Source organism: Lissotriton helveticus, chromosome 2_1, assembly GCF_964261635.1.
Source record: "Lissotriton helveticus chromosome 2_1, aLisHel1.1, whole genome shotgun sequence".
In the NCBI taxonomy this organism is placed as follows: domain Eukaryota; kingdom Metazoa; phylum Chordata; class Amphibia; order Caudata; family Salamandridae; genus Lissotriton; species Lissotriton helveticus.
In genome coordinates, this window is record NC_136059.1 from 607,818,675 (window position 1) to 607,845,763 (window position 27,089).

Consider the following 27,089-nt stretch of genomic DNA (forward strand, 5'->3'; position numbering starts at 1 on the left):
GTGCCTGCTTATTTTTGTACCATCTAGGACATGAATATAATGAGCTGACAACCCTCATCACAAAACTGGAAGATTGTTGCAGATGAGCACAATATTTATTTCCTCCACCCTTGATCCTTGGACCCTGAATATTGCCATAATAGCAATAGTTTAACTTGTATCTGAAACACCACGCCAGCCTTCAATAACATGCTGATCAAGTGTCTGGGAATGGACCCTGCATTCAGAAAACTCACTCCTCATTCTTGCCCTTCACTTTCACGCTCACCCTGCACTCACAACGATCACAATGCTCTCATACTGATCACCATGCACTCTCACCACCCACTAATCCTGCACTCACAGTGACCACACTCCACTTATGCCACTCGTTATGGACTCACACAGTTCTCCCTCCACTTAACCTGCGGCCATATGAGCACACCGCTCACTCTGCACTCGAGCTGTTCACCCTGTACCTCACCCTGCAGTCACACAGCACACCACTCACCCTGCTCATGTGACACTACCCTCACCTGTACCCCTCACTGCTCACGCTGCAATCTCACTCAAACAAGCCCATCACTAACCATACATTCATTCGTCCCACTCTGCATTTACGTCCACACCCAAATTCATATGGTCACCTCACTCACCCCTGCAGTCACTCCTCTCGCCCTACTCTCACACTGTTGCATTGCTCACCGTGCACTCACATGGGCACTCCTGTCACCCACACAGCGCAGAGGGCTAAAATGCCTGCTACAAAGAACGTGTACCATGCAGATCACCGAACCGAGTGTGAGTAAACTACGGGCAGCCCTGTAAAAAAGTGAAATGTTGGTCAGAAAGGGGCTATAGCGAGATGAGGTGAATCGTTGGCAAATGGTAGTGAGGAATTCATGGAGAAGGAGGAAATGGGAGAAGGTGAGCCCAAAAAGACTATTGCACCGTGCGAAACCGGTGTTAGGACCAGTCTAGGCTGGGAGTCTTAGCACCCCCCTCCGCCCCCCCAAGTTTGCATCTAGTTGCGCCCCTGCCTCACCCTACCCTAAATTCTTTTCTAGAGAAGCCACTGAGAATGCAGTAAAATCTCAATGTGGCGGGTGCTCCCCTGGGGTGACATTGCTGTGCATGGGTTGCATTTCTTTGTCACGATAAAAGGAAGGGGGCAGCTCAGAAAATGTGTGGGTCCGCGGACCCCCTTGATGGATTGATTGCCAGGCACCCTGTTTGTGGCCACGCCCCCTTGCTCTGGCCCTGGCTGAGCTGCCGGTACAGCCGGATCCCGCCCTGCCTCTGCCCTCCGAGGGAAACCGCAGCAAAGCGGATTAGCGCTGAGCTCCACATGACGCGCGCCTTCTGTCTGTCTATTCTGCGGGTGGTTTCTTTCTCTGTACTGCGTGTCCGAAGGCAGCCTGGCTCTTGGGGCCGACTGGACAGAAGGCTCGGGGGGCACCTGCAGGAAGAGGGCTCTGTCCAGAAGTGGAGAGAGTGCGTGAAGTGAAGAAGACAGGAGCAGAGATAGCGCACGAAGCCCCACACGCAGAACGAGAGGGGGTACAGCGGAGTGACAGCTGCAGCAGGAACGAGAAGTCTCAACTGCACGAGAAAACAGGGCAAGGGGTCCCACCTCCAGGGGTAAGCAGAGTGCACGGAGACACACCTGCAAAAGAGAAGGGGAGAACAGGGGCTCGTGCGTGCCACAGGTCAGAGGTGAGCACGCTGTCCACAGCTGCAGGAGGAAAAGGAAAAGTCACTCGCGCAGGGGGACCCGTGCCCGGAGCTGCACCTGTAAAGGGGGCTAACTAACACCCCTGGGGTCCACACCTACAGGAGGAAGCAGGGTAATACCTGTAGGAGGAACGAGGGACCTCTTATCCGCGGAAGTGAGGACGGGAAAGTGACATCCGCTGGAGAACATGTGAGTGACGCCTGCAGGTGGATGAGCATCTCGTGGAGCGCAGAGAGACCACCTCAGGGAGAGTAGAGCGGGCTCTCTGAGGTCGTGGAAAGAGACCGCGAGGGTGACTGTGATCAGGGAGAAAGAGAGCGCTAGGCGGGGGCGTATCGAGGAATGAGAGGCGCCCTCCGCTATAGCGCCTAGAGCCAGAAGGTAGCAGAAGAAGACTGTGCGACAGAAGTGCATCGAGGCAAAAAGTCACCCCAGCAGGGGGCCGCACCTACTGCGCAGGATTGTCGAGGGGCACACCGTCACCCAAGCAGAAGGGCCCTGCGCAGGAAAGCTTAAAGGGGAAGGCAGGGATTCCGCGAGGTGCCCTCCACTGTAGCGCACAGAGTCACCCGAGGAGAGGGAGTAATGCACAGAGACAGTCACACGTGAGGGCGAAGGCAACGCCGGCGGCAGTGCACATAAGGCAGAAGGAACCCCAGACAGAGTGCACTGAACTAGACCCACCTGGGGCCAGGGAGACGCTGAGACCGAGAGCCGCCACTGGAGGGGAGACCGCCTCCACAGTAGCGCACAGAGGCAGCCCCCTCTGCGGGGGAAGGCAATCCCTGCAGAAGTGCATTGAGGCAGTCACCCCACGGGGGAGGCACCCCCGCACGACTGCACCGAGGGATAGACGCCTCAGTGAGAGGGACCCGCCGCAGGAGTGCGCAGGAGCAGGAAGAGGCACCCGCTGCAGAGCGCACAGAAGCAGTCACCTCGGGCGAGGAAGACACCCTGGGCAGGAGCGCACAGAGGCAGAGCTCCAGGCACTTTTCACTGGAGGGGCGAGAAGGCAGGCCGCTCACAGACGTGCAGCGGAGGGAGAGCGGACCCTGAGCCGTCGCCCCCTGCAGCGGCGCCATGGCCGGGCGCGCAGACTGAGCGCCCCGCGGAGCCGCCATGCAGAAGAGCGTGCGCTACAACGAGGGCCACCTGCTGCACCTGTCGCTGCTCGCGCGCCGCGAGGGCTCCAAGCGCGGCCCGCTGGCCCGGCGCACGGCCGAGGGCGGCCGCTGGCACGACAAGTGGTTCTCCCTCTTCCAGAACGTGCTCTTCTACTTCGAGAGCGAGCAGAGCGGCCGCCCGGCCGGCCTCTACCTGCTGGAGGGCGCCAGCTGCGAGAGGGCCCCGGCGCCGACCCCCGGGCCCGCGGGGGCGGGGGACAAGCAGGTAAGGGCGGAGGGCGGGCGGAGGGCACGCCCACTTTCCCTCGAGCCTCCTGTGTTTACATTCCAGCTCACGCTGCCCCGGCACACAGGTCATGGAAAGTTCACTTCTCTATCCTCAGGTCACCGAGTCCTTTTCATATTGCTGTCAGTCACATTAGTCTCCCAGCTCATTCCTACGGTGCTGGCGCACTGTTCCCGGTGGTGGTCGCGCCCCACACTTCTACCACTCAGAGGCAGCTCGCTCTCTAACCCTCTGACCTAATCTACTATTTGTATATATATATGTATATAGAGATAACTCTAACCACTAGTATATGTAGTAGACCTTTGTACTCACTACCATTCCTATGTGATTCTTAGAGTTTATCCATCTGTATCTCTTCCTTGAGTGACTTTACAACTTGTACATTTGCATTTTTTTCTATTTGTATCTCATCCCTGTGTGACTTTACAACTTGTGCATTTGCATTTTTTTCCCTGTTTGTGTCTTTTATGTAACTCATGTAATCCTAAATCCTTATGTATCGCAACTGGTTCTTTTGTAAAGCGCTCTGACACCTTCAAGTAATTTTCGCGCTATAGAAAATCGCATTAAATAAATAAATACATAAATAAATCACTCAGCAGCAGTCCACCCTCACCCCAGCGTGGGCCACTCGTCTCACTCTTTACCCTCACACTCTTTTCACTCATAGGCAACTGACACCCTGCTCCATCACATTTCACTCGTCTTCGGGCAGCTCTCCCGCAACCCATTAGCACACAGCTCACTCCCCACCCTGTTCTCACTGAAAGTAGTTTACCCCTCTAACTCTTAAACCATGCTCATGCGCAAACTCACTCACAAGTAGCACACTCAACCCACTTACAGCTCACTCACACACTAGTATTGTGGGAACCCAGCACTCTTACATTACGCACACTCACAAGACACCCCACTCATCCTCACACCATCTGTACTCGAAGTTGGACTCAAACTCACCCTCACACAGTCCTTACGCAGATGAAGTCTACCCAACTCACCCTTTCCCTATTTTCATTCACATACATCACAGCCACCTCTTGCGCCCACCGTTTTCACTCAGAGGCAGCGCCCCGCCCCGCCCCGCCCACTCTATCTCTCTCACCTTACTCAACACGTAACCGCTTACACGTTCCGCTCATATGCAGTCAATCCCGCTCATTCTGACACCCTCCCTACAATTAGCCTGCCCCTTTCGGCCTCACTCTATTCTCACTTGTGGCACTACACTTCACCCACCCTCACATTGTCTTCACTCACTGTCAGCTCACCCAACTCACTTGCAGTCGACTCACTAATACGACTTACCTATCCACACTCACAGGCAACCTATCCTCACTCACAAGTAGCCCATCACACTCAATCATATAATACTCACTCGTGTGCAGCCAACGTCTCTCACCATATCTCCTCTCAAATCCAGCCCACATTTCTGACACTAATCCTGCTCACAAGATTCGTTCTGCACTAGGAACCTCCGCTCCCAAAGGCAACCCCAAAGCACGCTTCTGGACGTTTCTGCCTGTCTTCTTCAAACCTGTCAACTTTTTGTTCTGCTGTCTTGCGGATGAAGGTGATTTTGTGGAAACAACACAAAAGGGGGTGCTGATGGTCTAAAAAGGCTAAAGTTTGTCTGCTTTCTAGAGTGTGGTGTGTAGACACTAGTCAGTGTGAGGAAAAGAAACCCATCAGCCCACCTGTTGGTGGAGCTTCATCATCTGGGATTTTTCTGTAAACTGGTATCTACTAGGTTCCTCACTTGTGGAATCGTGAGGGAACCCTAGTATCAGATCCACCAGTGATGGAAAGCCAACAAGCTATGGTACTTGGTGCTGTATGGAAAAAGTTGCAGTGCTCAAAAAACTATGTGAAATGTGTTAATAGTAAAGAAAAGTGAAGTTTAAGATTGACTATCATGGTGCCAAAATACAGACTTTATTAGGGGGGGTCACCATAATAACAAGGTTAAAAGCAGAGTGTGGATAGTGTGTAAACAGATATTACTATCAGTTGATGGAATAAACTGGTCGACATGTTTCAACCAATCATGGCTTTCTTCAGGACCTATTGATATAACACTACTGCAACTGTGAGGACAAAGTATTATATTCGCCCAAAACAGAAAACAAAAATACCATGCAAAGAAAATGGCCTACCATATGTTGAGGTACCTTCCCCTTGGCTCAGAGGGCAGCCTGAGGTACCGACGGACAGAGCGGGGCCTCTTAACCTGAGCAAGTGCCAGGCGAGGTGAGGCCTTCCCTAGCAGAATTTGGGAGAGAATTCTTCTTACCATGACTTCATTAACCTACCATCTAGTACTCAACATATGGTAGGCCATTTTCTTTGCATGGTATTTTTGTTTTCTGTTTTGGGCGAATATAATACTTTGTCCTCACAGTTGCAGTAGTGTTATATCAATAGGTCCTGAAGAAAGCCATGATTGGTTGAAACATGTCGAGCAGTTTATTCCATCAACTGATAGTAATATCTGTTTACCCACTATCCACACTCTGCTTTTAACCTTGTTATTATGGTGACCCCCCTAATAAAGTCTGCATTTTGGCACCATGATAGTCAATCTTAAACTTAACTTTTCTGTACTATTAACACGTTTCACATAGTTTTTTGAGCACTGCAACTTTTTCCATACAGCGCCAAGTACCATAGCTTGTTGGCTTTCCATCACTGGTGGATCTGATACTAGGGTTCCCTCACGATTCCACAAGTGAGGAACCTAGTAGATAACAGTTTACAGAAAAATACCAGATGATGAAGCTCCGCCAACAGGTGGGCTGATGGGTTTCTTTTCCTCACACTGACTAGTGTCTACACACACCACACTCTAGAAAGCAGACAAACTTTAGCCTTTTTAGACCATCAGCACCCCCTTTTGTGTTTTTTCCAGTTAGATTAGGGGATAGGGTGCAACATAGGTCTTTAAACTTTTCCCCTCTAGACCCTCCTTCCACGTTGTGTTTTTGTTGATTTTGTGGAAACGCCAGTGGATGATTCCTAGTCACAAATCTTGAATGTGGGTCACTTTTGTGTAAACTTCTATTTACAAAAAAAAAATCGGGGATCTCTTTCCGGGCAACCCATGGGATGATGCATTGTAGTTGTCTTTAAGTTTAGAGATTCGGACTCCATGGTCCAATTTCCTCGCGGTCCTTTATGCCAGAGGAGGAGCTGTACATAAAATACACATTTCGTCTGTGTTTTCGCCTCACCCTGTTAAATGCGTCAAATAATGAGTATCCATATGCCCTAACCATGGTTCAACCCCCTCTCGCGAACGCTGCTCTCCTTTCCTAGCTCTAGGGTCCGTATACATGCCCTTTGCGGTGAAGCGCCGAGAGCCATGTCCCTGCTGTCTTAAAGTAAGGCGCTTTACCGAATTCCGCCAAAGCCTTCCACGCGGCCTTACAGCGCCATTTATCGCTGGAATCTTTCACTCGTTCCCTAAAGCGTGTAGCTGTTTCCGGTTTAACTGAGTTTATGTGTGCTCACCTCACTGGTTCACCAGACAACCGATCTATAGCGTGCAGAAAGCGCACAGCATCGACCTCTGTGCTGAAAGCTCTGCATGTAAGCGCACGAATCAAAGCGGTGCTTTATTGAAGCGGTGCTGCATCAGTGTTTGTCACCAGGCGGGTCCCTCCCGCACCCCCCACCGTATCTGAGCAGCGCTGCGTGTTCATTCACGAGGGGGGTGGCTGCCTGCCCAGGGCACCGGCCGTGGACTCGCTGTGGCTGTGACTCGTGTGTGGTCTGGCTGAGGTGGTGAACTTACCACAGAACGACTGAACGGGGGGTGCAGTGCACTGACTTCCCATATTAACACGTGGGAATGATGAAGAGTGACGCCCGGGGGAGTGTGCGGACACCAGGCTCAGGCTGACCCCGTGTGCTCCCGTGCACTGAGGGTTCAGCCACTCGCCGCCGGTTCTCAGGCAGCGCAGAGAGGGCGCAGACAGCAGCCACAGCCCACGCTAGCTGGGGCACTTTAAAAGTCACACTCAATGAAAGCCCCTCGGCTTCCGGCTGGAGAGGGCGTGGTTGAAGATGCGGTTTGATGCGGGCACAGAGCGAAGAGGCCGCGGCGGAGCAAGGGTGGCGAAGGCCAAAATATATATAAATAGAGTTTGTCCTCAGGCCCCGTTTTTTTCAATAAACAGCAATTCATTGGGGATAAGTGAGTTCTTCGGCTCCGGGTAGGGTGCCACTACACCTGTTGCACTACTGTTAACTACGCCTCTGAGGCGAGGAAAGGAGCCTGTACCCTCAGAGAAAGAGAGGTATGAAAGGACCTGGGCGAGGAAGTTCGGTACTCCTCCTCAGCTGATGCGATTTACACCCTTCCATGGTGCACATGCACACTGATGCACAGGCGGTCTGCAGAACATGTATGCACTGTCGCTTCCTTGCACACACCGAGGCAGGGCTGCTCGCGCCTCCACTGCCTGTGCACCAATATGCTCCAAACGCAACCAAGGGCCCTGGCGAAGATATTGGCAGCACCAAAGAAGCGCGGATCAGCCTTCTGACTTCTGGCAGGAATACATAATAATTCTGTATATACTATGCATTCAAACGCAGAAAGGAGTAGGATTGTGGCATTTATGGGGCATTGCATACCTCCGTGAGGGGCCCCGAAGCATCATTGACGGTGGCATGCTTTGCTGCGGAGGAGTGCGCCCTTGATAGGATGATCCTCTGTGGGAAGTGTTTGGAGTCGTGTGCGAGGGACCAGAGAGGTGTTCTCACCTTGTCTCTGAGGCAGCGCCTAGCAGTGTGATGGAGGCAGAGGTGCTCGTGACGGGAGTGCACGTTCTAACTATAGTCTAAACTAAAATATATAGACAGCGACACAGAGAGCATGACCGTACCCAGAGCCCAGAGGCAGAGGGGAGCGGTGTGCGCCACACCACTGCTGGTGGTGGGAGGGGAGTAGCCAGAGAAGGGCAGGATGGAGACATCCATGGCAGAGATGCTGAGAAATAGGTAAATGATGTGAAATGGGCTAGCGTGGGACCTGCTGATACTATTATTAAAGGCCTGGGCACAGATACACCTCACAGGAGAAGAAAGTAGTGGAAACGTGAGCAGAAACGACTCCATCTTTCACAACCCAGCGTTTACCTACTCCCTTGAGCCAAACAGGCCAGTATTGTTAAGTAGAGGTTCAGGCTCCAAACCCAGCCTCTGCTTCCACAGGTGGACGAGCCCTGTGGTTAGATTGTGGAACAGGACTTAACTGGACTGGACCCTGCACGTGCACGGGTGGGAGTCAAAGCGCTTGGTAGGTTTCGACCCTGACAGTGAAAGAATGATCCAGACGCACCCTGTTAACCCTCAATGCACTTTTTAGATCCGAAAGTCCCTTGTTCTCTCGAGGTTTACAGGGGGAGGCAGATTCCTGCCCTTCTCGTACTTCCCTCGCTGCAGTGCCCGCGTCCACCGCTAGCAAGGACTAACCCAAGAGGCAGTGTCGTGCGAGGAGACGTACCCTCCTCCAGGGGCTCGAACAGTCATCCCGCCCCTCCAGGTGGGCTGGAGCGCGGCAGAGGCCCACGTTCTCTCAGTGTGTGTGGCCCAGACTGGAGCCGAGAGTGGGACCAGGCAGGAAGGAGCAGCAAGTTCTCGGTTTACTCACGCAGCTACAGAGTTATTGTTGCACAGGATGGCAGTTCAGATGGCGACCAGCCACGGTATCTGCGTTTGGTGGTTTTATGTACATCGATTAACAATATGCTGCCTTTTTTTCTAAGCAAACTGCTGTACTACCACCACCACACATATGTGCTACATTTCACTGCAGACGATAACGAGCCTGCCTTTACATCCACCAAAGATCCTTCCTGTTGCACATTCGCGCTATATTCTGGGTCAATGACATGCGTAGGTTCGTCTTACCATTCTTAAATAATCTCCATCTCCAGGATTGTTCTACCAGAAGCCCAGTGCGAAATGTACCAGGATCGCATGATCAAGAAATGCACTTCCACGGAGATCATACCGATCACTACAATGTTTCTGTTTAGTAATCTGCACAAACCATGCTTAGATTAAAGAAGCCCTCCCTGGAGGCACCTGCAGAGGGCACAATATCTATCACTTCCTGTCACTTCATCAGACCTCACTGACATGGCTTCATGTGATATCATGTTTGTCAACGGTGACATGCCGTCACGTCCGGTGATGTCACATCTCCAGCGCTGCCATTTTGGTGCTTAGCCGTCCATGCCAGGTGAGGGTCCAGGTGAAAAGTGACGGCCGTGGATTCCACAGTCAGGCTCTGACACACGCTCGGACAGGCAGGGAGACACACGTGCCGGAAGCTGGAGACACACCACTTCTGAGTCTCGCTCTGATGGACACCAGCCCTCCTGTGGCTCATACTCCTAAATTCTGGAGCCGAAGGATGATCCCCAGAGGACCTCCACTACCAACATCTTGCAGTTTCTAACTTTGCGGGGGGCACTGCAGCGAACTGCAAGCCGGGGGCAATTGCTGTGGCTTTTGCGAGTGCAAAGTGTCAGGCACGCCGATGCGGCTCATCGGCGGCATGGGGTGCTTGAATGCAAATACATGCGGGCACATGAAGGCTGGCACACGGGCAGAAGCTGCTTAAAGATCTGCATGGGATGCTCGCCAGCAATCTGCTGCCGGGGATTACCGAAGTACAGAGAGAGGAGCTGCAGTCCTATGACCCTGGGCCTCGGCCGGCTTACCAGGCAGGCTCCAGTGACCGCAGCACTGCTGATTTAAAAGAAAAAAAATAATATATATATATATATATATATATATATATATATATATATATATATATATATATATATATATATATATATATATATATATATATATAGTGCACGTGTGCGAGGCGGGTGCTTTAGCACTTGTTACAGAATATCTGAATAGAGGAAAGTGGAGACATATATCTTGGGTTAACTGGAGAGGCCTTAAAGGGTCTCTGGATTGAGTGTGAGGCCACAATAAGCTCTGTTTTGTCATGTCACGCCAAGAGACCCTTGGGGCAGTGTGAAGGTGATAAATGTTCAGTTGGATATTGGCATCTGTATTGCATACATTCTCCCCTTGGTATGGCCTAGCAGCATCTTTGGCAGTGCAGTGACTTTCCTTGTGGTATCCTGGTTTCCATCACAGGCCAGACTCAGTTTCAGCTTGTGGTGATGTGTTTCGTTCAGGCTCTAATTGATCTGTGAGGTATGACTGGTGTTTAAGAGCCAAGGACATGTCAATTGCCCAGTGGGTGGTGACATATCTGCCTGTAGTAATCCTAAGGGGGTGGTGCTGTTGGATACTGTAATTGCACATTGTAAATCACATTTGCTCCGTGTAGGATGTGTGTTAGGAGTTCTGTGTTGGATTTCAGTTTGTGGGGTGTCATGATTCATGGGATTCCGTTGTAAGTAAATAGATGGTTTATCTTTGTTGGATATTTCTGAGGCGTTCTATCAAATGCATTCTTTTGGAAGTTTGTATTTGTTATTTATTATTACCTTATGGCCTTATAAGTCACGTCATAGCCAGCTCTAAGCATACCCGAGCTATGCTGGGGTTATGTAATCAGTTCTGCTAGTATGTTCTGTTGGGCCTTGTGGCATATTGAAGACAGTACTACATTTTACATTGTCCATCTGCCTTCTAGGAGCTGCATCATTCTTGTCATAGCACGTAGTATGTTTTAATCACTGCATGTTGACACTGAGTGGAGTACACACACGTTGTAAAATAAATGTTTTGAAATGTATTTTAAAATGCTAAAGATGTCCTCTTTACTTTAAATCTTCACATCAAACAGCAGCCACTGTGTAGAGACACTCTATAAGCATTCATAGTATTTCAGGTCCACCAACTGGAAGCTATGGCACTGGGCAACATAAGTTCTGTTTTAAAATATATAAAAGTACATACATCAATATGAATGAAGTTATGTAAATAAAGAAATGTGTCAATATTAACCACGTCCCAGATTTTATGATTTTTTTTATGTCAAGAGGACTAGGGTAGGAAACATAAAGGCACAGGTGTCAAGTAAATATTCATAAAAATCTATCCTACTTAGTAGCCATGATACAATTACTCTTTAAGAACAAAACACCAATTTTAATGCTTGTGTGAATAATTTGCAGGGGAAATGCTAAATGAGAAATTAGGATATCGGTGTATTCATAGGCCGAACTGCGCCTGCATGCCCCCTTCTTCGGTATTTAGCTGGTTGGTGGGTACAGCTCAATCCGCAGACGTCAAGCTCTGTTTCAAAGGGCACAGCTCGCCCCTGCAGGCCTGGTATTTACAGAATGACACTGCGATAAGACAAGGCAGAAAATACCACAAAAGGCAGCCCACTTTCCAGGGAAATATTTCATATAATCTCGTAGATTATCGGATTTACCTCCCTTTCACTACATCTGGAGTTTGAAGTTCACATCACTTCTGCGGCCTTCCAAGAACTGATAAAATAATATAAAATGACCAGGACATACGTAAAGGATGTAACGGGCGGTGATTGTGAACTTTAAACCCAGTTAAAATCCGGCACATGTTCAGCCGGGGCCCTTTCGTATCTGCCATCTGCTCGTCAGAGATAGGACTGGGTGTCCGCGTGAGAGCAGCGCGTGCCGGCCACTGCGCGGTGCAGGAGGGGGGTCTGGGGCAGGGGGGCTGCAGGTGGGGGTGGGGGGAGGACACTGCGGGGAAGGCCGTCGGCGGGGGGCCTTTGTGCTCTCGTGAAAGCCACCAAGATTATTCGTTCTTTGGGAGGGAGGGGTGGGGGGGAGTGAGCAGACCAAGAAACCAAGTAGAGTGTGGAAAAGGCCGCTTTAATGAAACAGGTGCACATTTACACAACGAATCCTCGGCAAACGCCTAACAATCTAAAACTTTACCAATTGTTTGAATTGTTTTTCCAACCCCCAAAACACCCACCCCCGCCCCTCACCCTCAGTCAAACCCGCCCCCACCCGTACATACCCCATCACATATTAAAACCATACAACAGCCCCATTACAACCTTATAACTTCAACAGGCCCCAAAACCATATCTCAAAACCCCACTTACAGCCAAAGCCCGACCAGATCCCCCAGCCTATGCCTCCAAACCCGAATTCCACCTGCACAACTTCCCCTGACAAAATCTACATTCCAAAATCTCAACTCCCCTCGTGCCCAAAATTGGCAATTCAAAATAATCCGCACCGCACCTGTTCCAAGCGACAAGGACAGAACAATAACAAAAAACCACCATGTCCACCTGTACCAAAAAGCTGCGCCCAACAAAAGGAAAAAAGAGGGGGCAAAATAGCCAGCATCAGCAAAAAACCCATGAGATGCAACCAAGACAAAGGAGGAAAAAACTATAAGGGAGGGAGGGAGGGACAAAAACTCGCTATTCTAACACCCGGCCACCAGGTCACCTAAGCCTAAAATGGTGGCCGGGGGGAGGAGCCCAAGCCCTTTATAGGCTGGGCTTCCTCCACAACCAAAAATAGCCCAAAAGAAGCCCAAACCCCTGGCCTGCTTCAAAATGGCCCCCACCCGACCCTCCCAAACAGCCCGGGGGGGGGGACCTCCCAGGGGTCGGCTGCCCCCCCCCAAGCCCCCCTTGGGAGGGAGGGGTGGGGGGGAGTGAGCAGACCAAGAAACCAAGTACAGTGTGGAAAAGGCCGCTTTAATGAAACAGGTGCACATTTACACAACGAATCCTCGGCAAACGCCTAACAATCTAAAACTTTACCAATTGTTTGAATTGTTTTTCCAACCCCCAAAACACCCACCCCCGCCCCTCACCCTCAGTCAAACCCGCCCCCACCCGTACATACCCCATCACATATTAAAACCATACAACAGCCCCATTACAACCTTATAACTTCAACAGGCCCCAAAACCATATCTCAAAACCCCACTTACAGCCAAAGCCCGACCAGATCCCCCAGCCTATGCCTCCAAACCCGAATTCCACCTGCACAACTTCCCCTGACAAAATCTACATTCCAAAATCTCAACTCCCCTCGTGCCCAAAATTGGCAATTCAAAATAATCCGCCACCCAGAAAGCAGTGGGAGAGGACAACGAAACCCACCTTTCTGCCCCCCCAAACAGCCAACAAAACCTGTGAAAACGAGGGGCAAACGCGTACTTTAAACCAACGCATTCCTGACCGTCAAACAGCGGGACAAAACCTCTCGAATCTCCAAAAGATACAAGTCCATCCCCATCCGGGATAAATGAACCCCGTCACTGTGGAAAAAAGGCACAGCATCATACCGAATGTCACTATGAACAATCCGGCCAAACCCCAAGTCCCGACAAAACCGAGACACCTCAAGATTAATCTTCCTGCGGGACTTGTCAATAGCTTTAGGCTTTAATGCATTGCGCCAGCACCTCCTTGGGATCAACTCAGTCCACAGGACGTGGCACCCAGCCCATTGCTGGTGTAACAAAGAAAGATCCTTTTTGATGGTCCGCAGAAGAACAACACCCTTAACTGAACACAGGTCATTCTCTCCAAGATGTAAAACCAAAATATCCGGACAAACCCCTCCCACCAACCACGAGTTAAGAGCCGGAATAAGATCCTTCCACAACATACCCCCCCGTCCCTTCCAAACAACATTAAATAAACGTTCATTAAAGCCAAGCATAGCACCAAAGTAACTCAATCGAGCTTGAAGCTGAGCTCTCTTAACGAAGGAGTGCCCCACAATCCATATCGTCAGGACAGCGGAACGAGGACCAGCCACAGAACCTGCAAGAAAAAGAAGCATCAGAAAGGCAAAACAGAAGAAGACGCAGGCGCATCCCCAACCGTACCTCGGACATAGCGCTGAAAACAGTTTGAAGTCCAGCGCCCCAAATGCATAATGTCCTCCCGTGACCAACCCCTGTGAAAAGCCTCAGTGGCAGCTCCAATTCGAAAAGAATGTGTGCCATAACGAGACTCATCCAAGCCAAGATGACGCAGCGCTTTTCGCAACACCATGCGCAGTTGGTATGTAGTGACCACAGAACCATCCAAGTGTTGAAAAACGTTATGTTCTAAAACACCACCCGAAAGCTCCCACCAGCAGCGCGCCCAGCGCAAAGGGCAAGTCTCCACGGAAGAAACAGCTTCCAACCAAATACCCTTGCCTTTATTTCTCTGATCCGTTTTGGAATGAGAAAGCCAAATATGAACACCTCTAACAGACAAACTAACATCACCCCACAGAACTCCCTTGGAACACCGATTACCCAACAACTCGGACACCCTAAAGGCGCCAAAAAACATCCAGACCATCAAGGTGGCAAACAGGCAAGCTTCAGCCCTGTCTCTACACACTTCCGGCAAAACCGACACCACACTAGCCAGCCTCTGCCAAGACAAAGGAGACCTCACCGCCGGAACACCACCCCGCTCCCGAGCCCACCCTTCTAACATTCTCCTGCCCAATTCCCCCGCAGATGGTGAGTAACCCCAGAACAATTTACCCATAAAGGAAACACCCGCCAACTTCCCAGCAATAGTAACTCTGGATAAACCCCTGTCCATCAAACCCAACATAAACTGAACCACATCCTCTGATCTTTGCCACGACAGGTCCCTTTTGACAGCTCCAGAAGCCAAAAATTCTTTCCATGCCAACTCATACGCTGTTCTTGTGGAAGTCGCTAAGGACCCTACCACCAGCTGAAAGACCCTGTGTTGCCTACCGTCCACAGATGTTCCGGCATGGGAGTCGGCGTCTCGTCTGCCTCCAAAGCCAGCCCACGGAATCTCTCCCACTGTGAACGAGACAAAGCATCCGCAATGTCATTGTCCACACCAGGAATGTGTAGTGCCCTAAAGCAAATATCAAATCTAAGGCATCCTAACACAAAGACCCTGAGCAGCTTCAGAACTTGCACGTCCTTGGCAGATTGTCTATTGATCACCTGAACCACAGCCAAATTGTCAATCCTAAAAAGAACCTTCTTGTGAGCCAAATCCTGGCCCCACAACGTTACTGCCACAACAACCGGGAACAGTTCAAAAAAGGCAATGCTCCGGCCACCATTCCTCCAAGCATCGGGCCACCGCTGAGCACACCACCTCCCTTGCCAATACAGTCCAAAACCATCACTACCAGCCGCATCAGAAAAGATCTGCACATCCCACATCCAATCCACTTCCCTATGTAGAGGAACTCCATTAAAAGAATGCAGAAAGGTGACCCACATACGCAAATCCTCCTTGACACCCGCCGACAGCCGAACCCGATGATGTGGCAAGTAACGACCAGACAGAGCCCTGCCCAGTCGCCTACAGAAAGTCCTGCCCGCCCTGACCACCCGACATGCAAAATTAAGGTGACCCAGTAAGACCTGCACTTCCCGCACCATGACTTTCTTTTTAGGCAACATTTGTTCAACCAACTCCAACATGTTCCTTTTCTTATCCAGGGGTAAACGAGCCTGCATGGACTGAGAGTCAAGTTCAATGCCCAAAAAAGACATGGTCGCGCAAGGACCCATGGTCTTCTCCGGAGCCAAAGGAACACCCAAATGAACCATAAGGGACTGGAACTGAACCAACGCATTCTGGCAGTCTAAAGAATCGGCAGCACCCACAAAAAAGAAATCGTCTAGATAGTGAGTAACCAAAGTGTGACCAGATTGCTGTGTGAAGTACCATTGTAAGAACGTACTGAACGTTTCAAACAACGCACATGACATGGAACAGCCCATTGGCAGTGCTTTATCCACGTACCACTTCCCAAGGAATTGGATACCCAGAAGAGGCCAATCTTCAGGATGGACTGGAAGCAGTCGAAATGCGGATTTAATATCGCATTTTGCCATTAGAGCCGAAGGGCCCGCAGCCACTACCAAAGACATGGCCACATCGACGGAAGAGTATGAAACAGAAGCTGCTTCATCATCAATAAAGTCATTCACAGAACTACCCTCAGGCCACGACAAGTGTTGGATAAGCCGAAATTGCCCCGGGTCTTTCTTGGGAACTACCCCAATTGGTGAAATAATTAACTCTTCCAGAGGCCAATCATCAAAAGGACCTGCCATTCTGCCTTCACACACCTCCTTGTTCAACTTCTCCTGGACTATATCCTTATGTTCATCTGCCGACTTAAGATTCTTTGACCACCTCCTCACACGAGGCCCCACATAACCCAGATGAAAACCATCTCTGAAACCAGACACCAGAAACTCTCTCAGCTCAGCAGACCCATACCCGTGTAGCGCCTCAGACAAATGGAGCACATTAACCGGCGTACGAGCCTTTGGGCCCAACACCTGATGAACCTCTCCCTCCCCTGGAAGCCTGAGGTGTCTGTGAAGTGGCCTGATGTGTGGAACCCTGCTGTGACCACTGTTGCCCACCCGGAGGTCTGAGTCCCCAACATCTAGAAAGCGGGTGGCTCTTTTTCCCACACTGTGAACATTCATGACGGAACTTACAAAACTCTCTAGTGCATGTCCCTCGATTGAAGTCCCAGCAGGTCCCAACATTAGCCTGTGCTGATGTACCTGACCCCACCCCTCCCCGGGTGGGTCGCGCTTGAAAGGGGCGGTAAAGTAACGGCAAACCACTGGCTGTAAAGATCGTTTTACCACTAGAAGCCGCACCCATGGTGTGTTGCCAAAGGTCTGTGTCTAGTTCCCCCCACTTCGCCTCAGGGTCCCAAGCCATACGGGCCCTAAACTCCTCATCATACTGTGCCCAAGCAAAGTCATTTCTAGTGATTTGAGCTTTACGAATCACATCCATGTATTTGAACAACGAAACGCAGCGCTCAGGAAACTTCTCACAGTATACACTGGCGTATATTAAAAACGCCGCCGTCCAATTTTCGATGGTCAGGGGGACTTTAGGCCGCTTAGCCAATTCGTATTCCTCTTCCTTGGAACCCTCTTTAGCACGTACTTCCCTATGTAACAACTTTAGGAGTTCCACAAACTCACCATTCCAAATTTTCTCCTTAGTGCTCAACATTAGATGAGCTCCCAACGGCTTAGTGACGCCCATATAGGGCAACTTCTTGATTTTCAACTCCTTACTATGGACAACCTTACCTGTGTCAGTTCCGACAGTAGAAGTCCCACTGTCCACTTTAGCCGCCACCCCCTTGTCAACCCCATCGGTACCCACACCCTGGTCTTTTACATAGCGACCCTTGTATAACCTACCCCCAGACCCCGTGGAGACTAAATCTTCCCCAGACCCCACAGACACCATTTGAACCTGAGGCTGCACCTTCTCACCTGGACGTAACAAAGGAGGCTGACTTGGCTCCGTTCTCCACTCCACATGGGAAACATCATCTGCCGTCCGAGGAGCCCTCACTGAGGGGCCGAGCGCTCGTGGCCTGGACCGTTCCGCTCTCCCACGCACCACCGGTGCCTGTAAAGAACTAAGAGACACATGAGACTGCCCCCCCTTAGACACAGTATCCCGCACTTCGCCCTCCTCAGGGCTATCCTCATCATAGTCAAGAATTAACGATTCATCCAACTGAGAGGGGGCAGGTAACACCACTTCCTTCCGGACCTCTTCAAGGGTCAGTGAACGATCACGGGCCTTACCAACCCTGACATGAGAGCGAGGCGGGGAGGCAGACTGTACCCGCCTGTATGCCCCACCATCATTACCAATCCCAACACCTGTCACCGGCAAGAAATTCTGAAGACCTTGCGGAGCCAAAGCAGTCGCGCCGGACCTGCTCTTGGAAACTGCGCTGTAATCCCTCGGTGGAGCCAGTGAGATCGCACGTGACCTGCTAAAACCAGCTGCGCCGACATCCCTCGTTGGGGCCACTGAGGTCGCGCTTAACCTGCTTGTAGTGGCCACGACGGGATCCCTCGTTGTGACGGGACGTGCCGCGCAAGGCTCCACCCTCTTTTCACCTTGGCGCAAATGGGCTGCCTTCCGCCCTACCAAGTCCGCTGCTCCCGACTGCTCCCTATCCTGAAAAGAAAAAGGCCGGACTGATGTGCCAGGGTCCAAACTGCCTAAAGAACCAGCCGCTGGGAACACGTCCCCAGTTACCCTACCAAAAACCTGACTACCCCCCTGAAAATCAACTGGAACCTGCCGCTTACTCTTAAGAGCCGCGCTCAAACGAAGCGGAGGGGGAGAAGGGGCACAAACTTCCTCATCACTGCTGCCGTCAAACAAAGCCAGAATTAACTCTGACGCCGTACCCGGAACCTGAGAACCCAATGCCACGCCGTCCTGTGGCGCCCCCTCCGAAAGACCTGACACCCTATTCAGGCCGCCAACCTGTAGTCCCGGGAAATGCACCACGCCAGACCTCGAACCCACCTCACCATGAGCTACCCCAGTACCAAACCGCGTTGCATCACGCAGCCCCTCAGCCCAAGAGGGAAACACATCCAGACCCTCAAAAGACCGAACCCTAACCCCCGAAGAAGCCCCACCCCCATCACCCCCCACTGTAGAGGATCCCACCATCCCCTCATCTGCAGGCCCAGAAACAGAAGAAACCTGAGGAAAAACAAAATCACCACCACTTACACCTGGTCGCAAATTGGGAGAAACCTCATGACCCCCAGTCTGCGCCCACTCACCCTCCCCCACAGAACCACTGCAAACCGAAAAAACTTCCCCTCTAACAGATAAAGGGGGGGAAAACAATAAAGGGCTAAAAGGCACCCTACTGTAACCTGCCCCACCACCTTCTTCCAAAGAAAAACCAACCTCCTGAGCAGACGTAAAAGAAACTGCATGAGGCCCAGGGTTATTGAAGGAAAGCCCTCCCCTAGACACCCCCGGCGCTAGTGACACATCCTGCATAAGCCCCTCCTGACAAGAAACCACAGAATCAGGCTCCGGTCTGACAGACACGCTCTGCCTAGGCATAAAAAACAGCGCGTCGCGCTCTGAAAATGCCTCCGCCCCTCCCCCCACAGCGACGTCACCAAGCGCCACTGCCGAGGTAGAGGCATAGCGCCGAGTACCACCACGTGTACCAGAGGCCCGGCGACCCTGCTGAGAAGGCGCAGAAATTGCCCGCTCCCGGAGTGCAGACACCGGTACTGAAACCGGCTCCGCCCGCCTGAGGCCCTCACTCGCCAGCTCCCCTGTGACACACCCTGCAGCGCTGGGCTCCGAGCTCCCCGCACCCCTCCCCCGCTGCCCCTTCACCGCCGGGGCCGCTCTGCGAGAACGAGAGCGGCCCCGCTCACTTACCGACTCATTCCGTCGACGTTTGGGCGACACACACGCCGCCACCACGGCGGACACTCCCGCCGATGCACGACGTTGGGGACGCGGCTGCTCGACCTGCCGCTCCCCAATCACCAGATCCAAGCGGCCCGCCTCGCTAAGGAGGCGGATCGCCTCAAGGACGCGATAATCTTCGCCTGCCATTGAAATAATCCGCTTAAGATTCTTTGACCACAAACCTGACTATGACGCACAAAAATTCACACAAAAACTCGCTATTCTAACACCCGGCCACCAGGTCACCTAAGCCTAAAATGGTGGCCGGGGGGAGGAGCCCAAGCCCTTTATAGGCTGGGCTTCCTCCACAACCAAAAATAGCCCAAAAGAAGCCCAAACCCCTGGCCTGCTTCAAAATGGCCCCCACCCGACCCTCCCAAACAGCCCGGGGGGGGGGACCTCCCAGGGGTCGGCTGCCCCCCCCCAAGCCCCCCTTATCCACTCTCTAAAACGCTCTTCCTCCCACTTAGCAAAATTAAATGCAGCATTACATCTCGTGTCCCCACAGATTAACAGAATCCAATTATTTGACTTTTTAGCACTGACGGCGCTCTCCATTTGTACAGTTCAATGAGCTCCTTTTCTCAGAGAATTTGAATGCTGCGCATCGCAGAACCTGTCCCCAGCCGAAGTCATCGAGATCACAAAAGTGGAAAGGGTATGAAAGGCAGGCTTCCATCAAACATGGCCGCTAATGGCGGGGGTGTGGGGCCAACCGCCACAACATCCAAACCCTCCACTCCACTCCACGTCCGCTGAGCCCCGGGTCCTCTCCCTCTGTGCAAGCACATCCATTTATGAATCCGTTTCATTATTCGAAGCGTTTTGGAGGCAATCTCAGCAGACATCAAGCGTGCTATGCATCCAGGACCAATGCGCAGTGATTGGCCCAGACCCCCACCTGCAGCCCGCGCTATTACATTTCCTAGTGAAAGGTGGTGACCCCAGCCCAACACACCTCTGAAAAGAAGAACATATGTATCTGTTGTGTTGTTAGCACCGAGGGAGCTCTCCAGTATTCCAAGTTTTAATAGACGAGGAGGCCAGGGTCATTGGGAGTACCCACTGAAAACCCCTAGTATGGCCTTACGCGTTAGCTTTAAATAACACGTATTTGTAACTAATCATGGTGCTGAGGAGCTAACCTGCATTGCCACTGAACTCAATGATACTTTTTTATTTTTTATTTTATTTATTTTAGAAGTTTTATATAGCGCTGTCAAGACCCAGAGGTAACAGAGCGCTTTACAGTCGAGAATAGCATATAATCAACAAAAGCATGACATATGAAGGGTTTTTGAGAATCAACGAATGTCACAATGAGAGTTGCATATGTGTACTGCAGAGCTTCTTTGGTTTCAAGGGTTCAATACACTTTACAGTCATAGAGTCGCATATAATCACCAAAGGCATGACATAAGAAAGGTATTGACAATCCACAAGTAATAGTTTATCTACCTTGGAAGGATGAAATGCTGAGTCCACCGGCTGGGGTTTGCATCTTTATGTACAAGGTCAAACACAGATCCCTAAAATGGGTGCCCCAGTCCACGTTTATGGTCTTCTGTCTGCTGTTGGTACTTAAGGAGCAGTTCCTTTTCTAGGCCAAGGGACTGACCTGTCAGATGCTACAGGGTGATCAGGTCTGGCTTTCAGTTTCTGGTAGCGGTCCCTGCCTGCAGTGTGACTATCACCCTCTGTGCAGTATGTAGACCACCAAGCCCTGACTTTAGCACGTAGTAGTGTTTGTCAGGATCCTTATGTGTGCTTCTTTGTAGACTGGACAGGGCAAAGTAGTCCTTAAAACTGTCTTCCAGTCTTTGCTATTGTTCCATCCTCTTTTCTCATTTGAGCGAGTACTCACAGTAGAGCTGGACACAAGCCTTGAAACAATATGCTCTGTCCATTTCTTTAATATTCAGTTTTATGGTAAGTCTCCCTGCCAGTGGGAGAATTTGTTTGGAATTCTGCCTTTCCTCCCTTGCTTCAGGGATGCCTGCTGGTACAGCTCGGGGTTGTCCCTCCTTCATCTTTTCCGGGGTGCAGAGGATGTTCTCACTAGTTCTGGTTCTACAGTTCTACTTACTATCTGTATCTAACTGAGGATGCAGAGGTTCATGGATAGGCATGAGGGTTCAGGTTTGATTCAACGATCTTTGGATTCACACAGGAATGTAGTGATTTCCATCAAGGAGCTCCATTTTCTGAGTCCAGGTTTTCCTCTGGACTTAGAGAGTTCCTTCCCACATGTACAGGTCTCCAGCACAGGCGGGTTGAGGAGGTCTTGGTCCACCTCAGGGTACGGATGGCTTTTAACATGGCAAGACTGGGATGAGCCAGCCAGGGATGGGGGTTAAAGGACAGAAGAATATTTTATGTTGGACTGTATTTATCCTTCTGGCCCAGATTTTCTAAGGTTCGGGTAACTAAGTGCTGCTTAAGAACGTGAACTTCTGTGTTGCATAAACAATATTAAAAAGATCTGAAGTGTCGCACATGCAAAAAAAGCATGTTTAATGCGATTGTAAGTATTACTCTATCGTGCAAAGCCAAGGTAGCAGTCTCTAGCATATGATTTTAACTCCAGGAACACTCTAAAGTACAAATTCCAATGCCATGAAAACTGCACATGCGTAAGCTGCGTAACACGCATGATTTTGCACAAATAACACTTTATCCATCGGAAAATCACTCAGTATTCTGTGTGCCCTTTGTTTGCACCTGGTTTCTTTTGGTTTAAGGATTTGATGCAAAGCCAGGTCATGCTAGCTTAGTAGGTCTGCCTTTGCGTCAGATCCTAGAGAGTTTGCGCCGTTCCACCCGTAATGTGTCCCCTCTGTATAAATTATTGACGGGGCACTTTACTCTAAGCGATGTAAAATTATTTTAGCGCTGCACATGTATAACGTTTCACTGATAATTCATTTTTGTATTAGAAAATTGATAGACACAATTGTTTGCCCTTCTATGCATTATGATGCACCACTTAGCGTTGCACAATTGCAGATTAAAGGATACTAAATATGGGTGCCTGTCTTGTGGGCGAGGCTGAGCCTCCCTGAACAGAACATATCAGGACTATTTGGAAAGCGCATGTTCTCCTTCAAAGCTGTCGGGCAGTGGCGAGGAAGACTTGGACTCGGTGTAACCTTTGTAGGCTTAACTCTTGGCTGGTTACTAGCATAAAACTCCAGTGAGGAAGGCAGAAGTTGATTTCAGACTGGCAACATTTCTGAAGCAGGGTTTCATTCCACCTCAGCAGCCAGTACCCAGCCACAGCCAGCTGGTGTTTCAACAAGACACACATGACCTGTTTCGTGAACCATAACAGGTGATGTTCAGTGGAAAACCTTACATCAGCCATTTACTATGCATAAATATTAAGGATATTGCTGGATGGCAGGCACGTTAATAGCCTCTTTAGCTTATAAGAGTATCTCTCCACAGCTTTTCATATTTCAACAATGAAGCAAAGTTTATGAAATAAAAAAATGAAATACTTGTGTTTACATTATTCACAAGCACACGCGGGCTCAAATGAATTACAAGACAGTACTTCAGTAAAGAGGAAAGTTACTGCCCTAATCTTACTGTACAACCTGTTTGACTGTTTTGCTGTTTTACTTGTTTCTTTCGCGTACAATAGATTTTTTATTTATATATTTTTTTATTTTGAAGGTTTTATATTGCGCTAGCTCCACCCGAGGGTATCAGAGCACTCTACATCAGCAATGGCATTACATAATAACAAACAATCATAGTAGTTGACCACATACGAGTTATACAGGTGTTAGAACCAATACAAAATACAGGTATAATATAGTCAAAACCATAATGATAAAAGGCACAGATAGGTAGAGATAGGATAGCAAGTTGCAGGAGCCTGAATGTAATTGAAGATAGGAACATTTATAGAATGTCAGGGAGGATTCAAAGGACATAGTAGGTAGTGGGAGGTAACGGGAAGGGAGGAGACTAAAGGAAAATGGGAGGGGTGAAATGAGGGAAGGGGGAGAAGTCTAAGGAGGGAGGAGGAGAGGTTGTCAGGAAGGAGATCAGGGAATTAGTTTCCCCAGAATGTGGCGAGTAGATGAATTTTCAGGTCTTTTTTGAATCTGGGGTAGGAGGGGTTGCATCGAAGGTCTTTGGGTAGGGCATTCCAAATGGTTGGGGCCTTACCTGAGAAGGAGCGGGATTTGGAGGCAGCTTTTTTGAGTGGGGGCGAATGAGAAGGAGAGTGTTGGAGCTTCTCAGTGTTCGGACACAGCCAGCTTAAGTTTATTGGAGAGGTAGAATGGGGTTTTCTGGTAAAGGACTTTGTGGGTAATGCAGGCAATTTTGTAGGATGATCTGCCTTCAATGGGGAGCCACTTTTGGGACTTGAGGGCAGTGGAGATGTGGTCCATGCGTTTACAGTTTGTTGTTAACCTGGCGGGGTAGGTTGAGAACGGATTTGAAGGGGGCCAGGTGGATTTTGGGGGTGCTGGAGAGAAGGGCATTACCATAGTTTATTTTGGATAGTACAAGAGACTGGATAATTAATTTGAAGTCTTCAGCTGGGATAAAAGGTTTGATTTATTTGAGATGGCGGAGAGTGAAGAGAGCCCTTTTTGCAGAGTTCTTGATGTGGGAGTTAAGTGTGAGTTTATTGTTGACAGTGATTCCTATTGATTTAACCAAATCTGCTAGGGAGAGAGAGCAGTTTAGCGCATTAAGATCGGCGATCCATGATTGGATTGGGAGAGAGTTGTTTTTGGGAGAGAAGAGGATGATCTCAGTTTTTTTAGGGTTGAGTTTCAGATGATTGATGTGGAACCAGGTTTGGATCTTGGTTAAAGCTGAGTTAAGGTGTAGGATATCCGCATGGGATTTAATTTTATAGTACAATTGAGTGTCATCAGCATATAGGTGGTAGTTGATTTTTTCTTGTTTAAGTATCCGGGTAAGGGGTTCCACAAAGAGGTTAAAGAGAGCGGGAGAGATGATGGATCCTTGAGGGATGCCAAGGGAGACAGAGGTTGGATTAGAGAGGCAGTTTTGAATTTTAATTTGTTGTGTTCTATGTTGAAAGTAGGAAGTGAACCAGTTAAGGACAGTGCCACTGAGGCCGAAGCGGTTTTTGAGTGTGCTTAGTAGGGTTGGGTGGTAAACAGTGTCAAATGCCACGGAAAGGTCAAGAAGGATGAGTAGGTGGGTATCACCCTTATCCAGGGCTAGGTGAATATCATCAACTATGTTGAGAAGTGTGGTTTCCGTGCTGCACCCTTTGCGGAAGCCAGATTGAAGGGGGTCGAGCAGGTTAAACGTATCAATGTGTTTGTCCAGTGGTAGGAGGGCACATTTTTCCAGGGCTTTGGAGAGGAAGGCAAGGTTGGAGATGCTTTGGTTTTCAGATTTAAGACAAATTGCTCTGTGAGAACACTAAGGAGTGTTATCTAAAAGCTAAAAAATAGAGCAGTTTTTCTACAATTAGTATGAATTTTGTTGTGAAAAGTCTTAGAACTAATGGAACAATCCTTTTGGCCTACATCAGTCTACTAACACCCAAGTGTGTCATTTATGTTCTTCCAAGCATGCGGGCGGACACCACCACTCACAATTTCATGGGGTTTTCAGAGACAGGTTTTTAGGTTTTGTTTTCTACTGTCGCCATGTAATTTTTTTTTACATTTTTCAATATTCATACATTTCCAAGTGCACTCATGGGGATTTTTGTGAAAACAGGATACCTCATAGCTCTCAGGGGTCCATGTGCTATGCTTATTTTGTTTCCCAGGTGCTATTTTTGTGCAGTACCTGTCAACCGACTTTGAGATATTTATTTCCATGGATGGTCTAATCGGCTCCAGTGCAAAAGTGTAATTTGAGAACATTTGAAGAATCCCTGCTCAGTTTATATTGATGAGGTAGGATTCTCTGTTTGAATCCTTGTGAATGTCTGTGAATGCAGGAACGGGGGCCTGCACGGGACAGAAGATCTCTATTCCTGCATCCCTCGTTAGCATTTGTAAAATGGAAATATTTCAACGCTTGTCCTGTTCACGGACAGGGCCTGTAAAATAAAAAAACAAGCATTTGCAATGCAATAGCTCTCACATTTGTGATCGTTAGAGCTATTGGCGTTCTAAAGGACAATGTCTTTGACCCATGTGTTTTTGGTTTGTAGTTGAGTGGACGCATAGAAACAGGAATCATAAAAGCCGGCGCCATGCTGAAAGATGATGCGAGTCAATTTCTTTGCTATATTGTGAATATAATTATTCTTTATATAATTCACTCAGTCAACATTTATGGTATGAACTGTAAGGACACCAATACTCAATTTTGAAAAGTATTTCTTCTAGAAATTTTATATGTAACAATCAATTTTGTTAAAAGTGGCTGTCAGGGACAGAAATGACATACAATCACATACAGGGTGAAATATTTGGTGACTAATAGTGACAGGTGATAACTGTGCTATACATGAATAAGTGAGAATGACGTATTTACAATTATAGAAAAACATAGGTTTTCATCAGTCCATTTTTATGAAACATTAGTCACAACAATCGTATTATTTTCTTTTTCCTTTGTGTTGTGACTTATGATGGACGGATTGACAAGAGTAACGTCGGCGTTTCGACCCTAGATGTTAGTGCAGAATTATTTGCATCTGGAGCGGGTCTTCATCAGTACAATAAGAAAGCGACAGCCTGAGAACGAAGACAGCTAGAAGTTCCTTCAGTAGCTGTTTGACATTTCGGTGTCACCCGACACCCTTTTTGGCGATATCCTAACACAGGAGATTCTTGAGCAATTAATGCAGGTTTTCTTCACCAGCAGGGGGAGAAATTTGAGGTATGTGCCGCCTTAGCGATCACTTAGGAGACCTGTGGTGGGACATCTGCTGCAGATCCAGTTTGGGTGCCCGACGGTGGATTTGTTTGCGGACGAGTTCAATGCTCACCTGCCTCGCTTCTGCACTCTTCCCCTGTGCCCAGGGGTGCGACAGCTGGGTGCATTGTTGTTCCATTAGCAGGACTCTCTTCTGTATGCTTTTCCCCTGGTTCTCTTGATTCAACATTCCTATGCAAGATTCGCGAGGAGTAGGCGTTTGTTCTCTTGGTGGTGCCTAGCTGTGTTCGCCACCCTTTGTTTCCTCTTCTGAGGGAGATGGCCATCTGGGAGTGCTGGGCGATTCCAGATCATCAATACCCCTTACCTCTACTTCCGTAGGGGGTGCTGCGTCGGTTTCATCTTCAGGCCTGGCTCTTGAGAGGAAGAGCCTGCTGGCGCAGGGTTGCTCCTCGAGGTGATGGAGTGCTTCAGGGCTCTCACCGTCCGGCTACTCTTCTTTTTATTCCCACCATTGGAGTTCCTTTTCTCTGTGGTGTGTCTAAGGGTGTTGACCCTGTGTCTGTGGATCTCTCGAGGGTGCTCGAGTTCCTGGCTGACAGGTTTTCCCTGGGCCTGGCCCCCTCTACTCTGCGGGCTCAGTGGGTGGCTTTGCAGGCTTTCCGCAGTCCTTTGTTGAGGGGCTGGTCCAGTTGGTGGTCCGTTTGCTTCAGAGTTGCTTTTTGCAACGTCCTATGGCGATTTGGCTGGCTCCTTCCTGGGATCTTCCGTTGGTGTTATGGGCCCCTCAGTATGCTCCCTTTGAACCCCTGGGTTCTGTGGATTTAAAGTTCCTCACCATGAAGGTGGTGTTTCTGGTGGCCTTCTTCTCTGTTG

The 27,089-nt window shown here is 49.6% G+C and overlaps 1 protein-coding gene across 2 annotated transcripts in view; it reads left to right on the forward strand.

Annotated features, from left to right (window-relative positions):
- Positions 1-1,369: 1,369 nt before the first annotated feature.
- RASGRF2 (Ras protein specific guanine nucleotide releasing factor 2) overlaps positions 1,370-27,089 on the forward strand; it is a 1,720,695-nt gene continuing 1,694,975 nt past the window's right edge. For both annotated transcript variants that reach the window (XM_078675315.1, XM_078675317.1), the window contains exon 1: positions 1,370-3,103. In XM_078675315.1, the coding sequence (XP_078531441.1) occupies positions 2,834-3,103 (270 nt within the window). In that variant the 5' untranslated portion in view covers positions 1,370-2,833. The remainder of the gene's footprint in view (positions 3,104-27,089) is intronic.